The 23,732-nt window shown below is 45.7% G+C and overlaps 1 protein-coding gene across 3 annotated transcripts in view; it reads right to left on the reverse strand.

Annotated features, from left to right (window-relative positions):
• Positions 1–10,297: 10,297 nt before the first annotated feature.
• The window catches only part of EPHB1 (EPH receptor B1), a 421,654-nt gene continuing 408,219 nt past the window's right edge, over positions 10,298–23,732 (reverse strand). For all 3 annotated transcript variants that reach the window (XM_053930212.1, XM_053930213.1, XM_024565783.4), the window contains 3 exons: positions 17,341–17,534; positions 15,454–15,609; positions 10,298–11,784 (listed from right to left, as the gene is read on the reverse strand). In XM_053930212.1, the coding sequence (XP_053786187.1) occupies positions 11,676–11,784; positions 15,454–15,609; positions 17,341–17,534 (459 nt within the window). In that variant the 3' untranslated portion in view covers positions 10,298–11,675. The remainder of the gene's footprint in view (positions 11,785–15,453; positions 15,610–17,340; positions 17,535–23,732) is intronic.

Here is a 23,732-nt window from a genome sequence, read left to right on the forward strand (position 1 = left end):
CCCCGGGCAATGGTAAACAACCTAGGACCCGACTGTCTGAGAAGCTGAATGCCTTCAGAGTGCACGCACAGTATAATGAGCGAGAAGGTTTAAATAAAAGGGCCTTTGGAGGGGTGTGGGCTCTCTCTGGCTCTCTGGCTCTCTTCTTCCTCAAGGATGCCTGGATGTAGTTCCTAATGGATGGTATTTTGGATGGGAAGGAACTCCGGGCACAGCCTAGGACTAGGCTGGCCTGGCAGAAGGCGGCAAGGTTATTCTTCAGGTGTTCTAGAGGAGTTGGGCTCTGAGGCAGAAGCCTGGCATTCTCCCAAAATGGTGTAGCTTTGGTATCTTATGTTGTTTTAATTTGTAAACTAACCCTATAGAAATGAGATAACTAAAAATGGGGGGAAATGTTAGGTGGACCCAGGTGTTAGAATTTAGCCTTAATTGATAGGCGTAAGTGATTAAAGCTGTGACTTGATAGGCTTAAGTGACTGCTTTTGAGTAAAGACTCCTTTCCTTCATCACCAAACCTTTGCCTCTGGAATTTTGCATAGAGGGTGGTGGGCAGCAGGACCCCGTTGCTGTTCGGTAACAAAACCATTGGTAAGGACTGCCTGATAAGAGTGATCAGACAGGCCCAGGACTGCGATTTAGTTGGTGAGGCTTTTACAAATACTTTGGATTCCAGAACTTTGCCACAGCCTACCTAACTCCAGCCCTGCCTTCTAGCCCACCTTACGCAGGTTTTGTCGAGGGTGGCCTGACTCCAGTGCAGAGGTCTTGAGCACGAGTTAGACCTTCACCTGCTTTTGTAAATAAAGTTCAGTAGGAACACAGCCACACCCAATCGTCAATATGTCATCTGTGATTGCTTCCACCCTACATGTCAGGGAGAAATCATTGTAACAGGAATTGTATGGCCCACAAGTCTAAAATATTTACTATTTGGCCCTTGACAGAAAAGTTTTGCCATCCCCTGGATTAGATCTGCTGCACTAGAGATTGGAAGATACGCTAGATTTTCTTGCTCCGTAGCTAGCTGTGGGACACAGAACACAAAGAGTTAACTAAATCTCAGCACCATATGACAGTTTGCAAATAAGACCAAAGGAATGATGTTCATTCAAATGAAATCAGCTGTACAGTTATGCCCCCTGGGCCAGACAAGTTAATGCTTGGCAAACTGCCTTCTCTGTGAAACATCTCAGCAGGAGCTGAGCCCCATGGTGGGAAAAAAACAATAAAAAATGGTTAATTGTTAAATTGGATGTCAGAGAGAGTATCTTTCAAAGTTGCAGTAGGCACTTTGCATGTGAAAAGTATCAGATTGTGAGTAAGGCTGGAGGTCACCGATAGGCAAAGGAGCCCTTCTCCCACTGGGCAAAGTGGATGCAAGGCTTGATACCATCTGTTCTGTTCTGCAGGGAGACCCATCACCAGGTGCCCTGCTCAGCTGCTGCATTTTCCTTTAGCAAAGGCACAAATAAAACCATGTGAGCAGGGTGAGGTAAATGTGGTTTTAAAGAATTGTAGTAAACATGGCCCAACCTTGAGCATGGGTGCAGTAACTTCAAGAAGAATCAGTGTAATCAATGAGTATTGTTGGTACTTCGGTTTCTTCAGTTGAAGGCAAGGGATGGATTCAATGATTAGTTCACTTAATGAACAGATTTATTGTGTGATGAGTGTGCCCCTGCAGTTCAGCCGTGAAGAAGACGTGTTCTCCAACTTGGCTACGCTCCCACCCTGGGAAGGTGGGATCCAGACCCACAAGCAGACCATTATAACACAGAGAGTGAACATCACGGTGGTGAGAAGCACAGGGAGCTTCGAGGCCTCGAAGAAGCAGCTGACCTGCTGGGAGGACTGGGGCATGCTTTCAGGTGAAGCAGAGCCTCACGGGATGGCCAGGAAGCAGCCCGGTGAAAGGAGGCAGTGTTCCAGAGCGCTGATCCAGCTGACACACCAGGATGAGGGGCAGCACCACGGGGACACTGAGTACGCTGGAACTGCCAGAGTAGGGTTGGGAAATACAAAATAAGTGAGACGGATTTATAGGTCTCCAAATTTTTGTTTTTCAATTTTCTCCTTCACGATTTTTTGCCATATTCACATATGAATTTTAGTCTTATTTAGTTACTATTTTTTAAAAACCAAAACATGGTTTTACTTGAATAAACTTATCTTTAAAAGAGACTTCATAATATCTGTGAGATAACGTATGCATTTTATGTGCTGGATATGTTTTTCTCTAGAATACATTAAAATGAATGTATAACTATTATGATTTAAATTACTTGGACATATACATCCTAACACCCTCTGCCCACTGATGGCACACTTGGCATGCTTGGAAACCCAGGAAGTTGACCCCTGAGATGGGCATTTCAGTCAGAAAATCTCTGAACACTTATTAGCTGAAGAAAGATCTTTATAGTGGCTGATGGGTCCAGAAATTGGTCTTTAATCCAAAGGACAAGCCCTTGGCTGTGAAAATAAGCAAGCAATGCACCTATGCAACATACTGAAGAACTTTCCAGAATCCAACCACTGCTCCAATAAGACAGGCAGTCTGGGAATCCTCCCAGGAGCTAAGCAAAGCTCGATTCCAATCTCTGCAAACATGCAAGGTGAAGGGCAGAAATGATTAAGATGACAGATACATGCTACTGTGAAGTTCACAAAACCCCAAATCCACAGAGGTTAAGGATTGACCTTTATCAGAAGGCAAGAAGACTTTTTACAACAAACCCCAGGCACTGATTTGCTTTCTATTTTTAGGCCATATTCCCAAATCTCTAGAAGTAAAATAAACTAGCTGATGCTAGCCAGTATTTATTGAGGACTCCCTAAGAATTAGAAGCTAGACTACGTGATTTATATGTGGCCCCTCTTTTTACCCTCATAAAAACCTTGGGGAGTAAATAATACTGACCTCATTTTACAGGCACAAAGCTTCAGAGTGTAAGTAAGTCACCTGTGCTATGCGACAGGACTGGGATAGCTAGTAGGAATCCCTAGAAGACACATAGCCGAGGTGGCAGTATGCTTGGTAATTCAGAGAACACACTTCGGGAAAATGGGCAAATAACCTGGATTCAAATTCTGACCCTTCAGCTTCGTCTAGCGCAAGCTGCTTGAACTTCTCTGAGCCTTACTAGCTAATTCATTTTCAAAATGGGTATAATAATACTAGTTGTATAAGTACTTGGTGTGCCTGGCTCACAGCAAGTACTCAAAAGAAAGAGTAGCAATGGCTATTGCCAACTAAATCATTGAATTTGTGATGATTATTTTTGAGAACTTTCTCAAGTGATCATATTTCCAGCCCCCACCCTGGAAATAGTCTCTCTAAATAACTATTAGAAAGATTCACTTTAAATTCTACATGAAGAACACTCCCCTCTCACTCATAGGTGAAACCTGGTATGGGAGCCCTAATCAGTTTATCTGCTTCTGAAAATCTCTTGGCTATGGTTAGAGATACACAAGATGTCTGTGATCAAACAGGGAAAGCCCAGTTGGCATGTCAAACCCCACTGGTCTTGAGAGCTGATGACTTGTATTCTCTGCTTCTTGAATCCTGACCTTTCCCAGTGGGTGCTAGGAGAGCAGGGCTGGGCTGCCATTAAGCTCTATTCCTCTAGCATGGGGTGGGGGACTCAGAAAGTAGTTAGCCAACCTTCTGCCATCCAGCAGCATGTTCTGTTCATATAGCTCAGACATGGGATACTTCATGAGGTCTTCATATCCTGCCCATGCCCACGACGTAGGCAGATAGAGCCCTGAGCTGACGCTTAGCTGCCCACCTGCTCATTCAACTGATACCACAGACTCGTTGACAATGCTGTGGACAATCAGAATTGTGTTCAACAGTTTTAAAGATGCTCCCAGAACACCTCTACCTCTCCACCCACTTAAATTGTTTCTGTCTGGTGTGAGCGCCAAGGAAGCAGCAGTTGAGGAGGCTGCTGAGCCGCCCAAGCATACATCAAGCTGGAGTGGAAAAATCAAGGGTCCTCTCTGACCTGCCTGACCTGCCTGACCTGCCTTCCTGGCCCAGCGGCAGTCTCATTCATGTTGGTTGAATGAATGAGCAGAGTTTTGCTTTGCTACTACCAGTCTCTGCTCCCGAAGTCTCTACCCTAGTTCCTGGAAGTCTGGGATCCTGAGGCTGGGCTCTGCCCTAGGTCCAAGACCCAAACCCTGAAGCATAGATATTCTAATACCTCTGCTTACCTAGTTGGTTTACACTTCCCCTGAATTTTGTAGTGGTGACTCCTACATGCCATGGTGACCACCTACGCCTGTGGCCTCTCACTGCCATCCCAGCTCAACTTCTCTCCCTAGCACACCTTCCGTTCTCTGTGGCTGAGGTCTTACATGTTATTCCAAAGGTTATCCATTTCTTTTTTATTTTTATTTATTAATTTTGAGAGAGAGAAAGAGAGACTTGTTATTTATGCCTTCATTGGTTGCTTCTTATATGTGACCTGAATGGAGATTAAACCTGCAACCTTGATGTTATTGGGATGATGCTCTAACCAATTGAGCTACCTGGCCAGGGCTATTGCCAGAGGTTATCTATTTCCTGACACCAACTTTCCCAGAATGTTCCTCCCTTCTGGATTTAGTCTCCCTGGGCCTGGCCATGCCTTCCTCCTATGAACAGTTATTATATGTGCTGGGTGCTTGAATGCACAGATGAATATAATATAAGGAGCTCACAGATTAGAAGGTGGAATATAATGGAAGTAAGGACAATTGTATGGGAGATAAAAGAGGTGACTGACTGCAGACTGGACCACCCACAAGACCTGTGACATTTTAGCTGTGGCCTGATGGGCTCACGAACTGGGGAGTGGAGGAGTTCCTAGCACAGGGACAGGTGTGAGCACAGAAGCAGAGGTGGAAAGGGTGTGGGCAGGCCACAGGTATTGTCTGGTGGGAAGTTTGGCTGGAGAGTTGGGCATGAGCCTCTCTTTATGATCAGGAATTTGGACTTTATTTCATTGGGGTGGGTAGCTAAAGAGGGATTCTGGGTGGGAAATGGGCCTGGGATGCTTCATATTTGTTTCTCATCAGATCTCACTGTCCACTCATCCATTTCAACAGAAATGGGCATGCTGGCTTTGTCATTCTAGCATTGTGACGGCAAGGCCCCTGGATCAATCACAGGTCTTCGACTGTCTGCATGAAGCTGCAGAAACTAAATGATTCGATTGTGAGGAAATGGGAAGGTGAGCTGGAGTTCTGCTAGAAACTCATGTCATTCCTCATTTATTCATCCTCCAAACCCAGTTAGAATGGCTGCATTTTAAGCTGCGCCCTGTCTCCAGCTGTACTCCCTGTCTTCTGTGTGGGTCTGACCCTCTCAATGGTCATCCTCCTCCTTTTCTGCATGGACTCTTTAAAATAAGCTTTTAAATACGCTCAAGTCTTCCCACTAAAATGTAACATAATAACAACAACCAAAAGGAGCCTCTCCAGCTCTATCCCTATTTTTCTTCTCCCCTTTGAAGTCCAGCTTCTTGAAAGATGAAGATGTCCTCTCTTTCCTCATTCCATCCAGTGTCTTCTGCTGAAACTGCCCGACCAAGGTCACCTGAGACCTCCTGTGGCTAAACCCATGGACAATGTTCAAGACTCACCTCATATTAGCCCCCCTGGCAGCTCTGAGCCCTGGGACCGCTACTCCCTCTCAGAAAGGTTTTCCTTTGACTCCATGGCCACTGTCTGCTCCCAGCTTTTCTTCATTCCTTGCAATGGCTCTATCCTGACCCCTCAGTGAGCCTCCCTGTCCCTGGAGACTTTTTAAATGTTGCTGTTTCTCAGGATTCCATGTGGGCCCTCTTGTCTCCCCATTCTCACAGTCTCCTGCAGGAAATTCTTCTACTCCCGTGGCTTTAGTTACCATCACGAAAAAGCATGCTCCCAAATCTATATCATCAGCCCAAGTATCTGTGCTGAATGACAGAGCCCTACATCCAACTGCCCATGGGCCACTCTAGTTCCTATTATACCCACCTCCCAATTACTTCTTCTTTTTGTATCTTTTATTTCAATGAATGGTATAAAAATTCACTCAGTTTCCCACAGCAGAAACTTGGGATGTCATCCTTGAATCTCCCCCTACTCTTCTCCAACAGCAAATCTACCTCCACCTCCTGCTAATTGGATCTCACTTATATTTATTTAAGGAATAAAGGAAGAGTCACTGCCCTTCCAGTTTGCCTCTATTGTACCAGAGACAGTGCCTCATTCATTGCTGCTTGGGGACTTTTCACAGTGACTGACACTCAGTGGGATGCTGTTTTCCCCAAACCGTGCTCTGGGAAAGATTGTGACATCATATTAAAGATGCAGATGGGGTTAAAAAGGGATGTGTTGAACTTCATAAAACTAAAATTAGAATAATTTACAATTGACAGCAGTAAAGAGTAAGTGAAAAAGATACCAACTAAATACTCAGGGATTGATTTCTTTAAAAGCACAGTATTCAAGGTCATGGACTTCTATAGGTGAAATAGTGACATGTTAAACTTTTCCAGCTCAACCTTATTTAAATCACCAAATATGTATTGAGTTGGCTTCCGTGTGTTAGTCAGAATGCTGGGCGCTGTGTGCAGAACAGGACATGACCTGTGTTCACTCCCACTCTGGGGATCTGGAAAGATCTGGCTGGGAATGCTGTGTGTGCCAAACCGTGATTCCCAGCAACACAGGAACCCATTAAGGGCCTGTGATTAAAAAAAGGTCAGCCCAGGAGGCATGCAGGGGTGGCAGGGGGAAGGAGACGAGAGCTCCCCTTTTCTCCCATGTGTGTGAGGGAGGTCCATCCACCACTGCTCAAAGGTGTCTATCCCACCCACCCTTAAGCAGGGTCTACAGAACACATTCCCCCCCCCCCCCCACCACCAGGGCTGGTACTCTCTGGGAGGGACTGAGAGTTTTTTCCCAGACCTCTGTGCACCTGTTCTCATTTGCAAATGGCGGGTCTCAAGAAACTCCCTGGTGGTGAACTTCAATGACCTTCCAGTGTGATCCAGTCACCCTCTTCCCCTTTGACAACCTTTCTGTAACCTCAGCGATTTCCCTCTACCACCACCACCACCCCCAGCCCCACCGATGTCTTAGACAATGCAAAACCTCTGACTACTTTTGAAAATGGTCCTGTCATTTCTATATGAACTGCAGGGCATCTCAATGAAAGCTGAGCTCACTCTGACATGAATGTTAAGTGTCCTCTGCGCCTTCGTCCTGGTGATAGAGAACACTGGATGGCACCTGTTGGCGGCTGGTACTCCATCATGACTGTGCTTCTCTTTTGTTTCACTTACCAGGGGCCTAACATGCCCTTAGTTGGTGCCAGAGCCATTATTATTTCTGAAACGATAATGAGGTTCACAGGCTAGTCCACGAGGACCTTCTTAGAACAAAACAAAGCTGTTAGAATCTTTCATTTTAAACTAATACTGTGTAGATTGTTGCTCTCCTGCCTGATGTCTCACTCTTCCTGCCCCTCAATATTCCTAGACTTCTATTCACTGCTTTTTGTTCTCTTCCCAATTGCTGGTCAATGGTAATTTTAAAAAAATTCTTACTCAAAGATATATTTATTGATTTTAGAGAGGAAGAGAGAGAGAGAGAGAGAGAGAGAGAGAGAGAGAGAGAGAGAGAGAGATTGATGTGAGAGGGAAACATTGATCTGTTGCCTCTTGTCTGTCTGTGTCCCAACTGGGGATCAAACCTGCAACCCGGGCATGTGCCCTGACCAGAGATCGAAAACACAACATTTTGGTGTACAGGACAATGCTCCAACCAGCTGAGCCACCTGGCCAGGGCTCAAGGTAATTTCTAGTCCTCATTTGATTTCAGTTATCCTCAGTGAAAGCCCAGTGACCTAGCTCTACACATAACTCTGGGGAGAGGGGAGAGGGAGGTGGTATATGATTTTAGCATTTTATGTGCCTATTTGACATCTGTGAGCATCAATAATTTCCAGATGATGCAATAAGCACATGCTCTGTAGGTGTGTCTACTTTGAATCTTTCATTCCTACCTTTAAGTATGGGGGCGGGCAGAGGTACACAGAGAGGTGGGTTGAACTCCAAAGCTTTTCCACAGATCGCCTCCATTCCCATAACTCCTGCTCAAGGCACATTAATTAAACATCTCCCAATGTCTCCTTGCGGTACCCACCCACCTGAATCTTGGTGGCTGCAGGTGTGCCTGGCAGAGGCCTCCGCTCTGTGAGCCATACCATGGGTTGCACAGCACAGTGGTAGGTTCCTTCTCTTTAGCTTGGCTCACAGGGCCACAGGCCACTGACCACTGTGCACAGTGTTTTTAAGAAAGGATCTGAGTAGAATTAATCCTCTGCAAGATGGTAAAGTAGCAGGTCTAACTGAAATTCAGAGGATTGGGGTCTTCCTGCCAGTGAGCATTCTCCCCAGGAGCTCATTTGAAGGTGTGAGTCAAGTCGTCTGGCACTACAGGCCAGTGAGGACAGATACCTCTGTGCATCCCATCACTTCATGCCCAAGGGTGTGAAGGTCTATTCCCCTCTTCCAGGGTAGCTCAAGAGCCCCAACAACTATCATTCCCTGAGTCCAGGGCTTTGTACCCATTATCATTCATTCCAGGAAGCTAGGTTAGAGTCCTGCAGTGGTTCTCAAAGTGTGATCTCTGGACCAGCAGCACTGGCACTACCTGTCAACTTGTGAGAAGTGCAAATTCTTGGCTTCCACTCCAGATCTGCTACATCAGAAAACCTGAAGGTGGAGCCCCACGATCTCTGTTTTAACACACCCTCCGGGTGATGCTAATGCATGCTCAAGTGTGAGACCCACTGGGATAGTGGTTATGAGTATGGAGTCAGATTGTCTGAGTCAAAACCTGACTCTGCTGCTGTGTGATCTACGCAAGATCTCTGTCTCTCAGTTTTCTCACCTGAAAACTGGGGACAATACAGTATCTGCTGGGGCTTCACAAGAGAGTGGTGAAGAAGAGAATGAATACATGTAAAGTATTCAGAACGTGCTTGGCATAGAGAACCTGCCCAGAAATGTTAGATAGCTTTCATCAAAGGTACAATAGTTATCGCTATCTGATTATACACACAAGGAAACAGAGGCTGAGAGAGGTTAATGACTAGATTCATGCTACAGAGGGTAGGGAGGTATGTCTCACTCACGAGAGGCACAAGGGTGTGGGAGTGGGGAAGCCTGGAATGTGAAGCCATGATGGGCATCTGTGCAGGTTGGGGGCATGTCAAGAGTCTGTCATGCCCCTCCCACTAAGAGCTATGCTTGGAGGCTCTGGCCTTGGCTCTGCTGACTCCTTATGCTTTCCCTTTGTGCACTTCAGGTTCTCTCTCTCTCTCCTTTGTGGCACTTAGGGTAAAACCAAACCAGAGAGTGTGGCACAACCTTCTCCTTGACATTACTTTGTCTGCAGCCAGAAGGTGGGCTATCACTGGTGGATGTGCAGTGAGGATTTTGGGTTAAGGATGCTGCCTGAGGAATTTGATGACAAATTAAAATTCATTACTGTGAAAAATTGAGAGTAGATTAGCAGAAATGTGTAGGCTTGTAAGACACTTCATGGATTGAGGTCTTTGGGGTAATTAGCAAATTGTGCATGGAATTGGTTAGCTATTAGGGGAAATTTTCTTTTCTACCCACTATGTGGCTGGATTGGGGCCCCTTGCAGCCACATGTAAATCTGCTGAGACAGTTCTGACCACCTCCTCCTATCCTCCAGGGGTGAAGCACAAGGGTGGTACTTTAAAACGGTGCTCCCCTGCTTCGGAGCTGAACCCCTGACCTATGAGCCTCTTTGAAGGGGCTTCAGAAGGTGAGGACCTCCTCAAGCACAAAGTTAGCTAGGATTAGGGGAAAAGGCTCCTCTCACCTTAAGTATGTGTTAAATAAACTATGTGAGGACCGTAGCTCCTCTGACTGCCCCACACCTCTCCCCTCCAAATGCATGCACACAGACACGCCACAATGGTCTGAAGTGACTCGCACCAAATGGGCCTACATGTGAACTTCTCAGGTGCAGTGTGTGAACTGAAATCATGGCCGATTGTGTATTCTTGGTGATTGTTTATGTTTACTCATCAGTGACTTTTTAACGCCGCACATTTGAGAGTTCAGAGCCTCACATTTATTTGGTTCTTCCTTTGGGTCACATCAGTGAGAGTGATTCTAACATGTTCTGCTTCTCAGGAGTCCCAGGGTCCAGATGTGTACCTCCCTCCCATTAGAGGGAAGAAGGACGTTTGTTAAGGATTCTCCCGTAACTTGGACACAGACCCAGTGGGGTCCAGGAACACACATTCTGACACCGTTTTATGTAAACCCAGACATGCTTCTGCTCATTTTAATTAGACAGATAAAATTAGCAAGGAGATTAAGGTAAAAGGAGAAATTAAAAATATTTAAATGTTAGGTGGAATTTACAAAAGTGAATTGAACAATGAGGTACAAGAAGGAATGCAGAGAGACACAGACACACTTGAAACATTCCTCGGATGCCACACGGCTTAAGCCAGTCCATGGATAAGGTAAGAAGAATTCTCCCTTGTCACCTCTTGAATTGCAGATTCCAGGATGTGGAAGAACATTCTCCAGAAACTTTCCTTCTCCTTCTCTTCAGATGTTACCAGGAATAATTAATCAGTCAGTATCATTCTAGAATGGCCCACACTGCATCCAATTCAAACCACTCACCTGTTTCCTGTCTGAATTTGCAAGCTCTTGAGAGTGTTCCCCATTTCATTTTATTTTTCTCCGTACCCTTTCTCCCCATTGAGCCAATAGACCAAGCAGGCCAACCAGAAAACCAAACCAGCAACACGCTCTGGACCCCTCGAATTTTCCAGGGCCAAGACTTCCCCGATCTTTCTTGTTTGCATCTGTTATGAACAAGCACAGTCATCTTATAACGCAGACGTACATATGCGTGCTCTAGCACATGGAAACAGGTTTTTCTTTTCTTTTTTCTCCCCAATTTGTGGTTTCTTTTTCCTTTTTGCAGAAAATGCAAACAAAAGAAAAACAAGGTTTTCAATTGAAGGTACATCTCTTCTTCAATATGAAGACATTAATTGAATTGGTCGGATCCCCCATGCAGTGGTCAGCAAAGTCCTTTGGCAACTGACAGAACATCTGGAGACTCAGGAGCTGGGGTTTGTTTGAAGAAACTTCCCTACATGAGTTGTGAGCAAAGGGAAATGGATGTGGGAGAAGGGAGAGGATTCTTGGGGAGGAGTACAGAAGGAGAAAAGAAAAGAATGTCATTGGCGAGGAAGAAAATGGAACGCTGCTCTGTTTCTTCCCTCCACCTCCTTCCCTTCCTTCCTGCGGATAGATGACTCCATTCCACCGAGGGGTTCAGGGGGGCGAGTTTACTCTTGAAGCCCCAGTGCATACCTGGGTCTTCACGTCCGTTGAACATCACCTTTTTATGTTTTATTCTTTATTTGGTTTCCCACAGCATCTTAAATATGCTTCTGTCACTGAGAAATGAAGGTTGATGAGCAATTCAGTTTATTCTTCACTGATGTGACACATTTCTCAGCAGAGAAACCAATCTCTCCAAGACATTCCACAGTGTTCAACCTCAGGCTTCCCCTTGAGTCTGGTCCTTTTCCTTCCTCTCCTTCCCCCAGAAAATAAGAGTTCTCATGCCATTGCCGATGGTGACTGACTCATCTGGACCCTCATAGAATGAATGCTATTCAGGATCTTCTTCTGATGACCTGCCAAGGTGACCCCTATTCTCAGGAGGTCTCTAGGAGGGAAAAAAACACAAAAGAAGGCACTTTAGTGTTAGGGTGGCTTTTCAGAGATCGAAACTCATCATGGAAGACAAATAAAAGTGCTTAAAATCCAAAAGTGTTTTAAGAGTCTTTGGCAAATGCAAACCTAGATATCTCCTTGCTCAGCCTCACTTTTCCCATGCAGTAGCTCTTGTCTCCAATGTCCCCTCCAACTTAGACAATCCTGGAGGGCCTGGGGCACCACCTTCATTGTGTGTGTGACCCTAGGTAAACTAGAACTTTCCTTCACTTTTTTTTTAAGCATCCCAAACACATACTGTCTGAGACTTCATTTATTCTCTGGTTTTCTGCCTAAATTAGAGATCACCCACTGTGATTGAAAAGATGTGAGTCTTGCTTGGTTTTCTGATGTTTTTCCCCTGAGTTTCCATTTTCTGCCTCTGTTTGAATTTTAATATCATGAATTTTTAAGAAGGGTGAGCTCAAAATAACTTTCAAATATCTGCCCAAGCAGGAAACCAAGGACTATGTTTAGGATAGGGGTTTGGTTTGGATTCTCTTTAAGCTGTGAGTCTTAATATGAATGATTTCATGGCTTATTATGTGATGTTGGGGAGATATGCTTCTTTCCTTAGTTAATAAAAAGAATAATAATATATGACATTGAGTACTTTTTATGTGCTATGTACTATCTCATTTATATCTATGGAAGTGTCATATACAAATGATAATATATGACACTGAGTACTTTTTCATTGCCATATACTATCTCATTTACATCTATGGAAATATCTTATAAAAATTGACAAAAAATTCAAATTCAGTAATAATTTAACAGCAATCATTTGTTGTGTGCATCCTGTGGGCGAGGAAACAGGCAGTAAGCCAAGTGCTTTGAATGTGCTCTTCCATTTGCCTCTCAGCACAAACCAAGGAGATGGGTACTATTATTATCAGCATCTTTACAGACAAGGCAAATAGGGCTCAAAGAAGTTAAGTAACATGTTCTAGATCACACAGTGGGGAAGCAGTGGGGGAGCTTGGGTTCAAATTCAAGACCACTGGACTCTCAGCCACCCAGCAGGCCAGCTCTCAAACTCTTCTAGGTCCTGACTGTACTCCCCCAAAGCCCTGGGTTCCAGCACAGCGGATCACTGTGCACGCTGGGAACCAGACCCCTGAGGAGGGCTCTGTGTTGGACCTCCATCCACAACACCATCGCTTACCTGACCCCCTCCTTTCAGCTGGCGGGCAGCCCCCCATAGGCTGCAGCCAGTTTAGATTGTTAAGTTACCCATGTCTTTTTAACAAACACTTTTGAGAGGCATGCTTGAATTTTAAACTCACAAATTGTCCTGCAATCTATTTTATTTATTTAGTTGCTTATGCTTTTTTCCCATCTTTTATCTGTCAAGAAATAAACTAAATTGCTACAATAGTGTGTGAACATTTTTTACTTTGAACTAAATTCCTTAACTTTTGGTTTCACTTTCCTCTGTCCTTTTTCATATGGCATTCCCAGACTCAGGGAATTATTCCCCTTGATTCCTTCTGCTTGTGGGGGATCAGGTGACCAGAGCCGCCATACTCAGCCAGACCACAGTGGGGAAGCAGGAGTAGCCTCATCTTCGTGAACACCCACTTCTGTTCCTGCACCCAGGCCCTCAATCAGCTAAGCTACGCCTCCATATTAACTTTGCAAGATGGGGAAGCTGGTTTTCCACTAGTAAGTGCTTCTTTCTTATTTTTCGTGTATGACAATAATTCATAATGTCAGGGACTGTCTTTTTTAGGCATTGCCAGGAAATGAACCCAGGTGTAAGAAAATGAAGTCTGAAGTTTAGTGGATCTAAGACTAGATGCACTTCAAGTCATCTCCCTGGAAGAAGAGGAAGTGCCATCATTTCTGGCAAGAATGGTCCTCAGAGATGTGGAGCTGGACTCCAGGAAGATGGACTTCAAAGAAGGAGATGGGGACGGAGGCAGAGAATCAAGAAGCTGTCGTCCCTCTGGTGCTCAGTTGCTGGGGGTGGATGATCACCCCCTCCCCTGGGACTCAGCAACTGGCCTGCCTGGGAGGGAAGCCCCACACCTACCCCTGTGCTTGACACAAAACAGATGATCTGTGTCAACTGCTTGTGGACTGTCTGATCCTGCACCATGGGGAGTGTATGTTACAGGCCGCCTAACTCGGTGCCGTCAGTATATGTTTTAGCCTGGACCCCTCTGGGGTCTCTGTGAGCATGCACATGTGTACATGTGTGCGTGCACATCTGTGTATGTGAATTCACAATTTGACCAACTTTAGACTTTAAACCAACTTTAGTTCAGTGGTTCCCAAACTTGGTTGCATTATAGAATCACTTGGGCAGGTTTTAAAATCCCAATGCCCAGGTATACCACACACCAATTAAAACAGAATATCAGGCATCAATAATTTTAAAGATTCCCAGGTGATCCCAGTGTGCGGCAAAGTATAGTGCTGCTGTGGCCCTCAGAAGGATGTGGAATTGGTGGTCAGGAAGGCAGGCTCTAGCCCTGCTTTGCCACTCATGAGCCTGACTCTTCAGGAACTAACTAACTAACTAACTTCACCTGCTTTCTTTCTTTCTTTTTTTACAAAGATTTTATTTATTTATTTTTAGAGAGGGGAAAGGAGGGAGAAAGAGAGGAAGAAAACATGAATGTGTCGTTGCTTCTCATGCAACCCAGGCTTGTGCCCTGAATGGGTATCGAACTAGTGACCCTTTGGTCCATAGGCCAGTGCTCAATCCACTGAGCCACACCAGCCAGGGCTTTACCTGCTTTCTGAATCCACTGAATGAAAGGGGTGGAACTAGATAAACATTTCTCAAACTGCAGTTCCGAAAGTCCTGACTCTCAAAAATATGTCTCCACAGTATTTAATAATTTTCAATGTTATTTTTTTAATTTCAGGTTTTCTCATGGCCTTTACAGTGCTAATATGCATTGTGAATCTCCAAGAGAGTAATAAAGTGCACAGTATTTCCCAAATGTATTTGACTGGGGGGCCTTTTTTCCAAGGAGAACCTATTAACATTTCCTAGAATAGGTGCTACTCAGAAGAGTCTTGGGGAAATGATGGACTACATGGACGTTCAAGACCCTTTCTGACTCTCATTTTATTTGAATAATTTTAGTTTTTGTATTCCTCTATAGTCCTGTGGAAGCTGCATAATAATTTGCTGGTAAATTATTTGTAGGGGATGGAAATGTATACTTATTTACAAGTGCTACATAGGTATAAACACAAGCTCCCCCACATCTGAAATTGTTGCTGAGTCAGTGCAATGCCTCTGCCTGCTATGTTGTTTAATGTGCTGGCTGGCTGTGTTCTTTCCATCTGGATGCTCCCTTTGATGGGCTGAGTTTAAGAACTTAAATGGGGGAGCAACTCTCGGTGATTAGGCAAATGACATATGGCTATGACTGAACGCCTCTCATTTGGGGCCCAGAACAGTCTCAGCCTCTCCACCCTACCCTCTGCCTCTTCTCCATCTTTCCAAGGTGCTCCTCCACCAAGCCTGGTTCCATTCAGAGGCGGAGATCTGGGGCTCAGGCCAGAATCAGGACTGGGACCGTGGGCAATGGCAGGGAAGGAGCCTTGATCCACCCCGCCCCCACCCACAGGCTGGACAGAGATGATTCTCATCACTTACTCTGATGTCATCTGGGTGACCAGCTGGAGGGAGGTGAAGCCGGCGGTGAGGAAGCTGTCCCTGTACTGAACCATTTTGATGGCACTGAGCCAGTCATCCACGGTGGTAAAGGCCGTGAAGTCTGGAATGGAGCGGTCTAGCAGGGGCTGGGAAGGCCTGTGGGACAGAGAGGAGCAGGTGAGCCCACAGCTGCAGCGTTGTGTAGAGAGATCCACACTCTGGGCAACGGTACTTTATGGAGGGCCGAGTCCCTCACAGGGTGAGGATGACAGTCGAGCCCTGTGCTGACCCTTCTTTCCTTACAGATCCTGAGTTGGCAGGTGGCATGGCTTCTCAGGTCCAGGTGGCCAGTCCCTCTGCCTCTGGGCACTGTCACATGTCAGTCAGCCCAGACAGGTTGATTGACCAGCATGCAGTCTAAAGGGAATGGAAGATCCACAACTCCCTGGTACACTGAAATCTAAGAGCATTTAAAAATATACTCAGTCCACTGCAACCTCCCCAAATCTATTCGTAACATTTTTTTTCCCGGTTGCATCCTCAGCTAATTAAAATAAATGGAACAGAATTGCCCACCACTGATCTTCTCTGACACACCCTCAAAGCAGATACCCAGGTACCCAAACCTAAAACCAGGGTGCCATCTTGACATTTCCCTCATCCTCAGCACCCATGCCCAATCCTTCACCAAGTCCTAAAGATTTGACCTTCATAATTGCTCAAACACATCCATTTCTTTCCACATCATTTGCCTGATTTAAGACCCTATCTTCTCTGTTGTGATTATTGAAATGCTCTCCTACCTATTTTTCTACATGCTTGTTCCCCTCAACCTAAATTCCACACTGTTGCCTGATGCTCTTTTACAAATGCAGATGTGATCATGTCAATAACCCTCACCTGACCCTGATTCATGTCAAGCCCTTGAAAGGGTGCTCATTGCTCTGAAAGCCAAGCCCAGAATTCTTAGCAGGCCTAAAGGCTCTGAAAGTCTGGCCCTTCACCACCTTGCCAACCTCAGCCACCACTCAGTCTGCTACACACTGGCCCTGTCCTTTCTACCCTCAGGCCTCTGCACATGCTGTACCCCTTGGCCTAGAACCCTTGCCCCTCTACTCCCATCTTCCTTTCTTTCCATTAATGAGTGCACTCTCACTCTTCAGCTCTCATGAGGATTGCTTCCATGACAACAGGGGCAGGTATGTGCTCTCTAAACATCATGCACCTCCCTGCTAGAGTGGCTATCTTTGGATGATCATCTGATTAGTGTTTGCTGTTCCTAAATGATTCAAAGCTCCACGAGGGCAGGGATCATGCCTATGCTGTTCATTCTAGAGTGCCAACAATGGGTGCCGTGCTTAGCACATATGCACCCAATAAACTTTGGTTAAAAGGATGAACAATAAATGAGTTACACTGAAAATGTACAACTGAGAGTTGCTGACAGTAGACAGTTGTTCTGTTCATTTTCTCAAAACAAATCCAATTGCCTTGTATTTCTTTGCCCCCAGCAATCAGGGCCTTTACCTGCTAATTGGTTGGCCAAGATTCCAATTTTGCAGCTCAACCTGCCTAGCATATGATGCAGTGAACAGAAAGGGTGCCTTCTGGAAACAGGATCACCCAGAAGTGTGGCCTCATACCAATCAGATCAGATACACTCAACTATTAGAGAGCCCGATACCCAGCCCACTTGGAGTCAATAGGAAGTGGAGACTAAGACAGGTTTCTTAACATAGGTCTACAGAAAGTCTTGGAACGTCTTCCATTAGTGGATGCGTTCAGTCATTTAACCCTTGCTCACAATGGACCGAAAGGCTAGCAGTCTTGCTACTGGCCTTGCTCCTGACTATGAGATCACCCACACCTAGGAACCACTAGACTCACACGGCGGTGATGGTTGCCACAGTCTTGAGACTTGCCGGGTTCCGGATCATCTTGTCCAGGGTGTTGACAATCTCAGCAAAGCGAGGCCGGCTGTTACGGTCCTTCTGCCAACAGTCCAGCATGAGCTGGTGTAGAGCAGCTGGGCAGTCCATGGGTGGGGGCAGCCGGTAGTCCTGCTCAATAGCATTGATGACCTGCAGTGACATACACGAGAACAGGCCACCAGCCAGTCATTCACAAATTAACCCCCAACAATGCAGCCTCCCTGACCCAGGTGCCCTAATCTACCTTGCACCATAACGGGATGTTACATGTACTTGGCTTTTCTCCCTAGGCTATGGACTCTTAGAAAGCAGGTAATACATGTTATTGCCCCTTTGTGTCCCCAGCACTGGTGCCGGTCAGATGTACACTAGGTCTCTGTAATTGTTTACTGAAGAATGAGCTGGTGAATGGCTTGCGTTTCTCCTCTGTTTGAGAGGACATTGACCCAGTTCTGCCTTACTGGCAGCTGGTGGCGCCAGAGCAGATGGAACAATGGCACATGGGAAGCCTAGTAAACCCACTATTTATAATTCTTCCTTTCACTGCTAAAGAAAGGGAAATGGAGGGGAGGAATCAGCACATGGCAGAGAGCCTACTTCATGCCAGGGACTTTCTGATGCTTCCTAAGCATTTTTCGCCTTAAGCTTCAAGAGGCACCAACAATGGGGGGGAGGGTTTTCAGGAACTACCATAAAGGACACATGGACAAAACCAAGGGGGATGGTGGAAACAAGGGAGGGTGGTTTTGGCTGGGGTGGGGGGGTGGATAGTGGAGGGAAAATGCAGACAACTGTAACTGAACAATAATAAAATAATTTTAAAAATGCAAATAAAAGGATGCTTAATAAATTATTAAATTAAAAAAAAGAGGCAGCAACAGGAATTGGGTTGAAAATACTTTGGTTAAACAAACTGGTTCAGTACAATGAAATGGTCAAAATAACAAGGTAATCTACAATAAATATCTCCAGTCAGGTTTTGTTAATTTTTGCAGACTCCAGGGGATAATTATGTACAGATTTTAGGATCTTCAAATACTTTTGTCTATTTTCATATTGTTGTGTTTTTCACCCTTTACTTCTCCATTTACAATTTATTTAAATCAATTACATCTGCTCTGTGCTTTTTGTAATAGGAAAAAATAATTGTAAATGACCCAGTGCTAAACATACAGATTTATTATGGCGCACTCATAACACAGTGGAAAGCCTGGCATACAACAGAGGCTTTAAAGTGATGTTGCAAAAATGTACCTATTGACATGGAAATACACTCACACTAGAATATTAGGTAAAAGAGCAGGCTGCATGACTGTAGGTATGATATAATCTTGCTTTTGCATAAACAAAAATAAAAACAAAACGAAAAACATTAATTATACACATGCATAGAAAAGACCTTGGGAAAATATATACCACAGAGTTAATGGTGGTTGCCTCCTGGCAAGTAGCAACTTGAATGCTCTTTATGTTTTTCTTTTGTTTGTAAGTTTATTTTCTATAATAATTATGCATTGATTTAATATTAAAATAAACAGTTAAAGCACCTTAAACAACAAAAGAAATAATTTGGAGTTCAGGTGTTTTTGCCTTTACTTTAAAAAATGTCAGATTCATTTCACCTAATTGTGCTTGTGGGGTGTTTCTTTCCCTTGTACTTTGTGAATTGGATGGAGAGAGACTATTGTCAATCAGTTTATACTTTTACAAATTCTATGCAGAATGTATCGGACATGAGATGGGGCATGAGATAATAGGATACCGTGAAGTCATTAGACACAATCAAGGTACATTGTTCCTTCCACTCAGTGTGGCAGAAAAACAAACAAGCATCCAAACCATACCAACATTATCACTACATAAAGTCAGCGACTGCAGACATTTCCTATTTTTTTTTATGGGAACATGCATTTTTTAATAATATGCTGCACCGACAAATTTTTCTCTTTGCCAACCTGTTGTCAATTGAATTACCCGCTGTCCTCTTAGCGGGGCATTTTAGCCCCATTTTGCACATGAGGAAATGGAGGCAGGGGCAGTGAAGTGACTTGTTTGAAGGCACACAGCTAGTAAATAAATTGATAGGGCTGGGCATAAATCCCAGGGGCGTCTGCTTGCAAGTTTTGAATATCCCAAAGCCCACCTTTCGCAGGCCTCTGTGGGACTGCCACTGTAATTGCAGCCTGGGAGCTGTTGCAGGTCCTTGTGGAAAACAGGGGTATCGGTCTAAACCAAGTAATTAACCCCTTAGGAGGGGTTACCACGGGCAGAATTTCCATCAGCCTGGCTCATTCATATGCCAATGCCCTTTTCCAGCTTCTTCCAGGCAGCCATATTGAGGGACCCTGGCACAGAGTGCCTGCTCACTGTGGCGACAAATGGGATCACCCATTGAATGGCCCCACAAGCTCTTTCTGGGTTGCCTAAGGACAAGCTAGGTGGGGCCAGCAGGAGGTGCTAGTGTCCACTTTCGACTTCTCATGGGGCTAGGGACTGCCAAAGTCTTCTAGTTCAGGGCAGCCCATGTACCCCTAAACTATTGGCATCCCTGTTCAAATTATTTGATGCCAGAGCCCCACATCCTGATTTTCCCCACTGACAAGATTACCCTCCCATCTGCCTTTAAGAGGAATGAGCCCTAGAATCGGGACTGTTGTGCAGGAAGGGGCACAGCTCCGTGGTGTGATCAGCTGACCAAACACTCCTGGTGGACCACCAAGAGACACTGGGGACTCGATGCAGGCACTGAACCTTCGGCCTGTGAGCTTCAGACTGAATGCAACTTCGCTGTTTTCCCTTGTTGCCTCTGCAGGCTACCTCATGGGAGTTTTTGGAAGACTGTCTTGGCATTTGTTTTTAGATTTCCTCTGTTTGTGCTGACTTTCTTTTTTAAGAGGACATCAAGGAGCTGTGGCAGGCCCACCGGGAGAGCAGATGTAGGTGCTGTGGTGGTGAGGGGAGAGCACTGTGATTAGGGGCACAGGCCTTGGAGGCCTGGGTTCAAATCCTTGTTCCGATTCTTATTAGCTCCAGACACTTGGGAGACTCACATGACCTCCTGAAACTGCACAGGAGGGGTTGTTACAGAGATTACATGACACAGTGAGGTGATGAGTATTGAGCGCCACACACATGAGCAGTAGGAAGAAGCCCTGTCTCATGTGGAGGCCGTTATTTCTGCCCTGTCTATTCTAGTACACGTCATCTCTGCAAAGGAGGCCACTGTTCTGCTGCTGGTCATTCAGGAGTCCAGAAAGATAGCATTTGAACCCCCTTTCCTGCTCATGTTTACAAAGTGTGACTTAATTCCATTTGCTGTTTCTTCTACATAATTTTTTTGTTATTACTCTGAGAGCATTGATGCTGCTTATATTTATGAAGGACAAAAAAAGAACCTTTACCTACCACCTCAAAGAAAAACTACCTAGGTCATTAATTCATGTGTGGATAGCATCTGTCTACTCGAATCTTTCATTGAAGTACTATGCCTTTACATAATTTTATTCTCTTTTTAAGGATCTGGGTGTTTTCCAAATCTTCTGAGTGCATGTAACTTACAAACATATTAAAACATTACTAGTTAACTCCCCCCCCCCAAAACAAAAAACAATTCCAGTCCTCTAGTGGGGCTTTGGAATCATCCTCTGTCATGCCCGCCTTGCTAGCAGGTGTGGAAGACAGGGAGGAAACATGGAGAAACACCTTCAGTCTGGCCAATGGATGGGTCTATACTCCAGTAACCATGTTGGACTTGCGAGGAGAGTGTTGCCCAGACTGGAGGCATAGAGTGTCCTACTGAGTAAAACTGAAAATCAGAGCGAGTCCTGAGCCCCTTTCCTTGGTCCATAATGGGATGGGATGAATGGGTGCTGAAAAGATCAAAGATTAGGATGAGATCAAGTAGCATTTCTAGAGAGAAGGTGAGAGGGAGGGTGTAAGCTATGAGAACCAGTCTAGGCCACTGTCACCTGAGCAGGCTGCTGGCCCATTTTGAATGGTCTACAGCAACTGTTTGGGCCATCCTGAAGGTCAATGTAAGCCAATGCCCCAGGACCTAAAGGGGCAGGAAGGGGTGGAGAGCAGGGTTGCCTTTGTTCCCCGGTACCCAGAGATGGCAGCTGTGGGTGTTGGGTGGGAACAGGAGAGTGTGGGTTAAGCCCAGGTGCTTCGGGCACCTGATGAAGTGACTGGCACTCCTCTGGGAAATAAGCAGAGTCCTTCCCCTTGCCCTGCTGTCCTCAGTGGAGGCTCCAGGCTGCCCTGAAACATCCATGCATTTACCATTAGCGAGTTGGGCAGTGGGCAGTACCTGGAGAGTGAAGTGGAGGAGCTCAGAGCAGCGGAGGAACCAGGGCAGAGGGGGTTAAGTTAAGCTCTGATGTTTCAATAGAACAGCAGCTTCTCTCCACCACTCTGCCACTCTCATTATCTCTGTCAATCAGATCCAAGCAGCAGAACTTCCAAGTCCTCTCTCTGGCTGACAAACTCTCTATACACGTTCAAAGAACTTCCTGGGCTCCGGAAGCCCAATTACCAGCACTCCGACTTGCCTCTGCAATTCTCTTTCTTAAAGCCCTTCAATTGTCATCTGTAAAACCCGTTACTGCCACCACCTTTGTGGTTTCTGATGAGAGGGGCTGCAGCCAAGCAGCTGGGAGCCCCTCCTGGCTGTCTCTCAGGCCAGGTCCTAAGATGTGTTCTGAATGGGCTAAAGTCACCTCCCACCCTCCACAGACAGCAGCATGGCACTTGGGACAGTGCTTAGGGGCTTTATTGGGAGAAATACAACAAAATTGGAATGAACTCCTCCTTTGCAGATGTTCTTATTCCCTTTGAGACCCAACTCAAGCGGCAAATACATGGGAAGCCTTCCTCCATCCAAATGTCCCACTACCTTGTGTATGTGCCGCTGGACTGTAAACCCTCCACGAGTATTACCAGCAAGCATCCTACTTTGCCACAGTTAGTATACAACGGGTGTTTGTTGTATAAATGACTTAGAAATCCTGGAAGTCTAATATGAGAAATTCCATTTGTTTTCAGCGTAGGTAAATGCATTTGCTGAGAATATCTTGAATGTCAAATCTTGCCTGTCAGACAGTTTCACAATCTGTTCTGTGTGTGCTGAATTGTTCTTAATCGGATTAAAGTCTCTGGGCAGGACAAAATGGGTCTGCTTTCTCTGGCTAATATTTATTATTCATCTAGCTGATGTTATGGACGAAACCAGCATGCAACTGATTTCGTGAAGCAGCCTCGGCATTAATTCCGATACTTACTGATTCGACATGCTACAGGAGCAGAGGCGAAGCGTGGATAATCACAGATAATAGAGGACCCAGATGCCACACATGGCTGGCACCGAGACCTGGTTAAGGAGGCAGCCCTGTCACCCATCTGGGCTGAAGCCACTTTGCTTTCGGGAGTGGGGCAAATTGTCATAGCAGCACCCAGCTCCTCATTTGTCTCCCTGGAAAGTGTTTTCTGGACTCCTAGCTTGCCACCTCTCTCAATCTTCTGGGCAACTGCCATGGCTTTAAACCTCGAGCTGGACAGAGGGCTGGCTGAGGGCTGATTCTCATTTACCAGTGCCTGGGAGTCCACCCATGCATGGAGGTGCTCCCAGTGGGGCTGGGTGCCCTGCCTGGAGGTCTGAGTGGAGAACAGCCCTGCCTTTATTTTTCTTGTAAGTTGAGAAAGATAATAATTGCGCCCCCCCGCCCCCCGCTGCCCCGCCAAGGGTATAGGGAGAGCAAGCAGATAATAGAGCTATGCAGGCTTAGCAAACGGAAATCCTCTTAGTTCTAAGGGAAGCACATGTATTCAAAATACAAAGGAAGAATGGGTCCTGGGGAACAGCCCAGGGTCTAGGACAGTGCGGAAATCCAGGCAGGACTCTTGACTGGGGCTTTATCAAAGCGAGTCATCCTCAAAAGGTTTCCAACATTTTAGTAATCATGGAGCAAAAGATCCCATCTGGACTACCCCCAATACCCCTACTTAAAGGGTCTCAAATGACCCTTGTCTTTTCTTCCCACCCTTGTTCCTTGAGGGCAGCCTGGAGCAGGTGTTGACACTGTCACACAGACAGGGTCCCACTCCAGTGGCCTGTCTGAATCTGACCAGCTTTGGGAGGTTTTCTTACTCCTCCTTTACTGATAGGCGACACAGGCCCCCAGAAGAGTGGATTCTCAGGAAAAAAGGGGTCCCTTTAGAATTCCAATCCTTAAAGCTGAGGGGTGAGTCCCAGAGGCACAGCGGCCTGGAAGCTGCCCCCAGACCAGCGCTGCTTCCGCTCCATCTCGCATGGTGAAAGGAGAACACACAGGCTGGCTGCTCTGCAGCACG

Source organism: Desmodus rotundus, chromosome 8 (genome assembly GCF_022682495.2).
Source record: "Desmodus rotundus isolate HL8 chromosome 8, HLdesRot8A.1, whole genome shotgun sequence".
Classification (NCBI taxonomy): domain Eukaryota; kingdom Metazoa; phylum Chordata; class Mammalia; order Chiroptera; family Phyllostomidae; genus Desmodus; species Desmodus rotundus.